The sequence below is a fragment of the Condylura cristata genome, unplaced genomic scaffold (assembly GCF_000260355.1).
Source record: "Condylura cristata isolate star-nosed mole 26May11 unplaced genomic scaffold, ConCri1.0 scaffold00012, whole genome shotgun sequence".
In the NCBI taxonomy this organism is placed as follows: Eukaryota; Metazoa; Chordata; class Mammalia; order Eulipotyphla; family Talpidae; genus Condylura; species Condylura cristata.
In genome coordinates, this window is record NW_004567113.1 from 9,139,396 (window position 1) to 9,148,820 (window position 9,425).

Sequence of the window (9,425 nt, forward strand, 5' to 3'; positions counted from 1 at the left end):
TATGGTAGAAGATGTCTGGCTGAAGATCACCCCTGATGTGCCTCTTGTCTCCTTGACTAGGAACTTTAGTTCAGCCAGAAATTGTATAGATGATACAGCAGGGCCTACATTGCTTTCTATTATGTCCCATGTACACTCACTAAAATGGTTTAATTTATTAAATTGTTGGTTAACTATGGGAAACCAAATAAAAAAAGTAACAGATACCACCAAACTCTCTTTCATTTAAGATGTTAGATTTATTTGCAGAAACAAAGTATAATCACAACAAATCATACACTAATTTAAAAAAGTGACATAAAATTTTAAGTGACATAAAATCTTGTCTCTTTTGTTTGTTTCTACATAAATTTCTATTCATAGAAGAATAGCAAACAAAATGCAGTGATAGTTTGCATTTGTTACCTGGGAATTACAGACCAAACCCTGGAGGTTTTGGTTTACTAGATATTACTTTTGGTTTACAAAGCTGCACAACTGAACTCATGACCAAAACATCATCTACTTCTAGATCCACATACATAAACATTTACTACTCATCTGAGAAATAAGCACTTCAGATTCTCTCCCACCCTACTATAATGCATTTTTCATTTTTAACTAAAAGCACAGTAAAGAGTTGTATTTTTATTCTTTTAGTTGACCTCAGAAGATGTACTATCTAATTCATGAGAAACGCGAAATTTTAGGTGTGTATCTTCTTCCACACTCTTAGGGTCTAGGTCTAGCTTTTCTTCCTGGTTATGGAATTCTTGACTGTGGGAAAGGTGGCTGCTTTCTGGAGTTTTCTGACTGCTCTCATCATTTGCTTTCAGCTTATATTCTTGAGAATGCTCAAAGCCATTGTTCTCCAGACTGTCATCTCGTTTTTCAAAGCTGTCTTCCCCTTGGCTATCCACATCAGAAGTCGACTGCAGGTTCAGGGCAACCAGAGTGGCTTTGGGTCCATTACGCATCTCTCTGCTTTCCATTTGTGAAGCGAGGTCCTCCTTTGTGGCATCAGGATACTGAGGAACAGTGCAAGCGAAACAAGAATTAAATGAACTGTCAAGGACGGGGCTGTTTGTAACTATTTCTGCTCTCTAACTTTTACACACTCCAGTTTACACTAAAAATCACCTGAATTTGACTGATGTAAAAAATAACACTTGCATGTTATTTTCTATTTCACCAAGTCCTTTTACATAGGTCATCTTTAGTTACATGTGTGTGATGAAACCTTGAAGTATGTCCCATCATCTCTATTTTACATAAGGAGAAAATGAGTTGAGTGATGAAAAGTAAAGTGAATAGTAAATAGCCAAGTTATGTATTAAACTTAGATCCTTTGAGTATAGATTTCGTGGAATTTGAAACTGTACAACTGTTGTTTTTTTTTTAATTTCAAAATGTGATCTTTATATTATTAAAATAATCACTCTTTTCTGAAGTTATTTGAATTTACCAAAAGTGAGTAGATAGTATTGTGATTGAGAGATAAAATGAGGGAGAATTTACATCAACTTAAATAGAAAACCACCAGGCAGTAAAAGGTCTTGCATTTGATTGGTCCTACAGTCATAATGCTTGCTGAGTGAGTGAATGAATGAATGAGTGGATAATTCATAGACTCTGGTTTCCAGAAACTGCGTTCTAGTCATAACCATCTGATATGTCTATTATAGGGCTTACCTGGTCTTCAGCACTGTAAAACTTTATAGATTTTGATTTCAGCCCATATGCCACACTGTCACCTCGGCCATCATATGTGTCTCTTGTGAAGACAACTGGAGTGTAATCTACGGTTGCTGGAAGGTCGGTGGGAGAATCAGTGGCCATTTCATCAGATTCATCAGAATGGTGGGACTCATCAGAATCATCGCTGTGGTCGTCATCATCCGAGTCAGTAGAGTCCCGGCTTTCCGTGTTGTCTCCATCGTCTACATCGTCCACGTCATTGCTTTCATCGGACACACTTGGGAGACTCTAAAACCAGAAAGGTCAGAAATATCAGTCTATGAGCTTTTGATTTCTTTGGACGTTCACATTGTCGTCAGCGTTTATACCATCTTTTCAAATTTCTGCATTCACACAATGTACATAACAGCTTTTAAGACCTTAAAGTGAATATTTTCTAATTTCTCTTTTTAACACAAGAGATTCATAAGCTAAGAATTTTTCCTACAAAAAGATTTTCAAGCCAAACGGGTGAGTGTAATAGTCATATTGATAATGGTTTCTTTTATTTATATCAGGCACTATTTAATTAATTTCAATGATGCAATACATGCAGATGTGAAATATGAGATTTTTTTTTAAATTTATTTATGCATACAGAATGGGGGTACAGGCCAGAGATGCAGGTGTGGTGAGAGGATTCACCAGAGACAGAGTGGGGAGCAGAACAGGCAGATGGACAAAGTACATTGCTGAAGGAGCAGCGGGAGGGTCAGGAGAGGTCTGCCACACCATGTGGGTCACTTCCAGGGCTGGGGATTGAACCAACAATGAAGCAGGTAGCTCCCTTGCAGTACTGTTCTTTAACCCATTGCATCACCAGGGTGGACCTATGTTTTTTTTTTGAAATGAGAATTCTCAGGAGACTGAAGCTCCATCTGTTGATGTCACACTAATACCTAAAATCACCCTCCTATCATGGTTATGATGTAAAGGCAACGCATATTTATGTATAAAGTGCAGCTCAAATCTGTCCATTGGCCAGTTAATATCATTAAACCTCTAACTCACAAATATACAGGTATATAATTTTACTTTTTTGAGATTCTTAGCATATACAGACATAATCTTAAGGAAAGCAAATTTCATTGACTTTATGTAGTAAATATATCAAAGGTCCTAACAGAAATATTAGTTAGCAAATAAACCATTATGTTCTTAAAAGCAAAGTTTTGATTTCGTGCTCATTAATTAGATACTTAGCAACTACTTGGTAAGGCATCTATAAGATATCTTTAACTGCAAGAGGCTTAATATTTCAAACAATAGACATTGATAAACATATTCTGTCACACTTAAACTTATCTGCAAAATCCTGGTATTTCTGACAGTTAGTGAATACATGTTTTCTTTCTGAGAAATATTTCAATGGGAAATTTATTGGAAAAGGAAAACTTTCTTGTGGAATTTTGTCTGTATCAAACCCCAGCAATGTCATTAGGAGAAAGAATAGCTTTTTCCATTTCTCTAAGGCATGATTCAAAATGTTTCTCTGATCTAAAATGCAAATTTCTTTCTGTTTGAAGTTGCCATTTTTTTTTTAGTGGACACAATATTCTGGAGAAAGGACACAAAAATGTATACCATACATGTTAACATTTTAATAAAAGTTAACCTTTTCCGTTCAAATCAGCTCTCATTTTTTTAGCTTATTGGTGGTGAGAAGTCACCACGGCAGATCAATTGGTATCCTAAACTCATATTTACCATTAGGCAAGGAAGGTATGCTTAACCAAACTGATGGTTTGCTTGGTGGTTATTGTTCTTTAATTGAAGAAATTTATTTTTGTAATTAATTAAAATCAAAGTCCCAGGAGAACTTGCATTGAAATGGGTCAGGCTTTGGTCATTGTGACCACAGCATCTGGATATTTATTGTAAAGCTAACAATAAGGTTGCATCTTTGTTATCATTAAAAAAGAGAGAGAGAGAGAAAGAAACATAGGACTCTCTAAGCAATAAACTAAAAAAAAAAAAAAAGTATATTTCCATAATCTTTATGGATAAGCCTTATCTGCCCTGTATGAGATAACTAATATTATCCCCACTTTACAGGTCAGAAGAAATTAAACTACAACGAATTTGCTAGTAAGTGGCAGGGTTCAAGTTCAGGTAACTGATCTTAATATTACTTTTCTGTTCAGTGCTTGCGAGCTGAAATACAGCCCTCAGATAAAGCAAACCCAAAGCAGAGGTGCTTTAATAAGCATGGTTAATTATTTTTTCTGTGTAGCAAAGAGAAACTCTCTAAATGCTGTGATACTCTCTAGTCACAAAATATGCAGCCATTTAAATTTCTGTTAATTAAAATTAAATAAAGTAAAAGATTCAGTTCCCCAATTAAACTTGCTCCATCAATACAGTGTTCGGTAACCAGCTATGTTTAGTGGCTAGCATGGTACACAGTGCAGAAATGTAATATTAAAATTATCACATGTAAATTTCTACTGCTAAGGTACCTTTCCTTTGGTCAAGTGACTTCTCTGGAAAATTATTATAATATGCTAACGCAAAGATGTGGAAATTACTCTGAATCAGTGTCATCTGATCATGTATGGTCAGGGCCTATCAATTTATATCCCTGTCACTGAGAACTAGTGTTTCCCCCATAGCAAAGGGAGAGAGCTAGTCAATAACATCATGGGTTTCTTCAGCACTGGCTTTAACCACAGTAGCTACATAGTGGGTTTCTTTGAAAGTTCTTGACGAAAGAAAAGATTCCTTGCCTAAAAAAGTTGTGAAAACTGCTGTTCTAGATCAGTCCAATGTATCCCTCTTTGTTTTCTTTATAAATATATTCATAGTTTAAATATGACATAAGATATATAACATCTGCAAAATATTATATATAAATTAGCATTATCTATACCCTACTTATAATACACATCCAGGTTTCAGGGAGAATGTATTTCAAAACATATTCAGTAATCATAATACTCACAGATAGCCAGTGTCCTTTTTCAGGGTTGTCTAGACTTTTCCCTATATCCTACTAGCTCTAAATATTAGAAGGTTGAAGCTTTCATGTATCTTCTAAATATCATTGATTTACTTACCCTGTGTTGATTTCACATGCCATATCTATTCTATTAAAAAGGCACTAGTGGCCCTCCCTGGTGGCGCAGCGGGTTAAAGCTCAGCACAAAGAAGCTTAAGCCACTTCCACATGAGTTCGATTCCTGCCTGCCCGGGAGGTGACCACATGGCGCGGCAGACCTCTCCTGACCCGCCCGCTGCTCCCCTCAGCAGTGTACTTCATTGATCTGCCTGTTCTGTTCCCCGCTCTGTCTCTGGTGAATCCTCTCACCCTCTGCATCTCTGGCCTGTACCCCAGTTCTGTATGAATAAATAAATAAATCTTAAAAAAAAAAAAGGCACTAGTTCTTGCCACAAATAGTGTAACCTCTATCTCTCTACAAATGCTATTTTTTTAGCTCATTATTGTGATTCACATCACATAAATCACCCCACATGCGCACCCAAATGCAAGCAGCAATACTTCTCTTAATGTCTTCGTTAAACAATCTAATGAATTGAGCTCTCTCTCTGTGCCTTTTTGTTCAAGAGCCTCTGGACAATACCCATTTGTTATGCGACTGGCACAATTTCACCTATTGTGGAGGGCAGGTGCTTAAGAGTTTGCTCTGGTCTTATGTTTGGCTAGAAAAATGTGATCTAAAGTCAGCTGACAAACACAATCAATCTAAATGGCATAAATTGCTTTCTTTTTACAATGAGCTACTTAGCAGACATTTTAGATGTTGTGAATGTTACAGGCACAGGAACTATCGAGTATGTGAGTTGAAATTTAAACTTGACTTTCTACTAAGCAGAACAAAGGCTGTGTTGACTCCTGCAAACAGAGTCACATAACTTCATAGAACTCATTTAACATGTCAATGGTCTATAGAAATATCTTACATAATAAGATCGCATTTAAAGAGCATATATTATTAAAAACAACATTGTGCTTGGTACTGGCTAGATTCATAGCAGGCAGCCAACAGGTACTTATGAGTAACAGTCAGCTGTGAAAATGAGCACAGACCGCCACAAATACATTTTTAGTGCACCTTGTAGTTATCAAACTATGAAAAACCTCAAAAATGCTTACCTGCTCTTTCTCAGAACTTCCAGAATCACCCTGCTTAACCTTTGAAACAGAAAAGTTGAGAAAAAGGTTACTATGTGAAGTGTTCCTAACACACAGAGGCACCAAATTCATTTATTTTGATAAATTTTAAGATTCAGCCATACTCACTGGGAGGGCAGAGACGATGCCTAAGAGGCAAAAGCAAATCACTGCAATCCTCATGGTAGTGATTTTTTCCTGCAAAATATTTTATAAGTAATATTGAATATTAAAACAGTGATACTTTTTTAGGCTATGACATTACAGAATAATCACTCAAAATATATTTTCTGTAGACTATTCCACTTCTTAGAGAAATGTTTTCTTTTTTTAATATTATGACATTTTGAGTTAATATTTGTAATGCCAACTCTATTATCCATCTCTCACTTAGGCAAAGGAGAGAAGGACTTTACAAGTCTGTATTTGTTCAACTTTAAAATTCAGAGTTCCAGAGATGTACCATTGCTACCAGATACCTGATATCTCCAGCTATCTAAACCTTAGAGCAAATACATTTAACTGAAATAACATTCACTGCAGGAGTATTGATTTTTCAGGAAAGAAAAACAAGAAAAAGATAAAATAAAACTGAAAGAAAATTTGCTTTCTCCTTTTTCCAGCATGCATTGCAGACTTGTCTATTCACCTAAATTATTAAAGAGGTAAATGGTAGCTATCTTAAAGTCAATTTTTTAAGAAAGGTGTTCTAGAAATTTGAAGCAGAAAACATTGAAACCAATCAATAGCTTTTCAATTGTAACCATCAAGCTATAAAGTAACATGCAAGCATTTTTAGTGAGATTTTTAAAAGCTAATTATGGAAGTAAAATATTCAGAAAGGATTTTTCCCCTTGAAGATGGAATAAATAAAATCATTAAAAATAGAATTATCGTTGGCTTACATTAGCACTAGAGAAACTTCACTTTAAATGTCTCCACAATCATCTATTTACTTAAAATGACATAAATACAATCATTCAAAAGGAGCATGAAACTTGTCTTTTTTTTTCCTAGTTAGCAGTAATTTAGTTTTCTGGAGAATTCGGAAAATATTTTTAAATTTTATATTAGACTGTCTTTCCAAAAGCCAGTCACAGTTGTATTTCTTCCACAAGCCTCTAAGGTATCTGGCAGGCTTGTTCAGAACACTAGAACAACTTAAATCTGATTAATAGCATTATGGTGAAACATATTTCTTCTTCTTCTTCCAGCTTGACCTCCCTGTGAAACAAAACTGAAATCACAGGACAACAAAGGCACAAATAGCAGACTCACCTGGGCCTGCAGCTGGCAGAGAAGAACCCGTCTCAGATGCCGGTGCACTCCTGCCTCTTCCTCTGGCTGCAGGACCTCCCAGATTTTAAATACTGCTCCAGACTTTCTCCACCAACACGGGGAGGCGGAGGGATGTGTCATGAGGTTTCTTGCCACTGCCCAACCCTCTTGCTCCCACACTTCCCCCTCTGGTTTTGTGGTTAACAAACAAACAAACACACTACTCTACAGTTAAAACATGACTTATGTACAATATCATTAACTAGCTTTTATTTATGGATTAACATTCAGCATCATGGAAAGGCCCACGTTCAAGAGGAAATGGTCAGTTTTTAAACAGCATATGATTTTTTGAATAAGAAGAAACGGTTAGTAGAAATCAGTTCTAGCTAAAATTAAATGCAGTGGACTTTTTGTTCTAGTTTAACAAATTAGGGGAAAAGATGCAACTCCATTTGATTCACAATGACATTTACTCAAGAGCTATAAGGCTATTGTCTAGCACCGGGCACCCTCCCCGCTTCCTTTCCTGCGATGTTTATTTACTTTAGATCGCTTTTGTAATTTTAAATAAGCCAGTACCAGCAGCCGTAGGTGAATATTCAAGCCCGTTAAGTTGGATAATTGACCTTGCAAGAACACAGATTGTTGCTGTGCTGTGTGAATTATTCATCAGAGATGAAACTGGTAACTTGCAATATAAAGGAAAGTTGTGATCTCCCCTAAGCTGCTCCTCATTGAAAGCAGGGTATAGCCGCAGGGTGCTGCGGAGTCAGACAGCCTATGGCTGCGAGTCTCTGCACTCAGTAGCTCTGTGACCTTGGACAAGTCACTTACACCAAAATCTGTTTCCTTCTCTCTCAGATGCTCACACTTTCACCTTGCATGCAGAGTTTCTGAGAACTCCACTGTCTAAATTAGTTTGTGCCAAGCTAGCAATGTTTGGCACAATAATGTGCATATTTTAAACACTGTGTGTGTGCATTAACATTCAAATTCTTAGGAGGAATGAGCAATAATGGTAAATAATGTCTTTAAGTAGAAAAGATTATTAGAATGAGACTAGACATAAGATCTTTGAACAGGGTCTCTCAATAGGATAATTTGCATATCTCTAAAGAAATGGATTAGATTTCTGAATCATCTTTTTTTCCTAGCTTTTCTTCCAAGATATAACTTAGTTAATTAATAGAAACATTATAAAATTTGATATTAAAAATACCTTATTGGGTGTTTAAAATACTGGGTATTTAAAATGAAGTTTGACTGTTAGAATAGAAATTAAGGGGAACAGATTTCTGAGTCTATTTCAAATATTTAAGATTGTCTTGCATAAGATTAAAGATAAATGACCCTATTTATCATTAGTTCTGCCTAAGATAGCAACTCTTTTTTATCAAATATTGCCTTTAATACAAATATGGATTAAAATAATTTCTTGCAGTTCTAGTAAGTAATGATCAATCCATAGGTTTTAGGACTTTGGTAGGGTAATACATAAGTCTTAAATTGGATACATTCCAAATGAATTGATATTGATTTCTAGATTCTATGCACATATTTTAATAATTCAGACAACAGCCGTCTCTATAAAACATAAGGCACACAGGTCATAAGGTTGAAAATGGACTTCTTATTTCTGCTTTTCAAAACTGAATTTTCCCCTTTAAACACATTGCCCACATAACTTTGTCATATTTTCAATTTAGTGGAGGGAAGTTCACAATTTCTAAAAACAACATGATTTCCACAGGATTCACTAGTTTACTCTGTGCCCACGGGGAATGATTTAATATGAGTTTAGAGTTATAGGAATAGATTTTGCTGGAGCTCAGCCATTTTGGAATGAACCATACAACCCACCAGAAAATTCTTCAGAATGGCTCCAAAGTGCCACACGATGGCAGCGTTCTGAAGAAGATTTCAACCCTCCTTTGGTCCTATCAGTTTCTTATTGCAGCAGGAAGGAACTTTTATGTATTTCATGACAGAAATATAAACATAGTTGTGGCCCTCCATTTCTTGGAATGCCAGATGAGGAAATATTTCCCAGCAATGACCCACTGCATAACAACAAAGGACACAGGACAAAGGACACAGGACAACGGACCCAGAACATTCTTGTTTGACTCTGTAGTCGCCTGCAGCAATCCCAGGTGAACCCCATTGTCTCCTTCCTGACTTCCCACACTCCCTCAAAAGGTTACTGATCCCCAAGTCTCAGTATACAGACTTGTGAATTCATACTTGAAGAATGTGTCTGGGATGCTTCAGAGATGAGAAAATAAGGGGCTTGGCG

General features: G+C 36.2%; 1 protein-coding gene across 1 annotated transcript; it reads right to left on the reverse strand.

Moving 5' to 3' along the window:
- Nucleotides 1–215: 215 nt before the first annotated feature.
- On the reverse strand, nt 216–7,228 carry SPP1 (secreted phosphoprotein 1). Its single transcript, XM_004681418.2, has 5 exons — nt 7,127–7,228; nt 5,978–6,046; nt 5,831–5,869; nt 1,672–1,965; nt 216–1,007 (listed from the first exon to the last, which is right to left on the reverse strand). Exons 2-5 carry the CDS (start codon nt 6,029–6,031, stop codon nt 636–638), a joined length of 759 nt encoding a protein of 252 aa, XP_004681475.1. The 5' UTR covers nt 6,032–6,046; nt 7,127–7,228; the 3' UTR covers nt 216–635.
- Nucleotides 7,229–9,425: the final 2,197 nt, after the last annotated feature.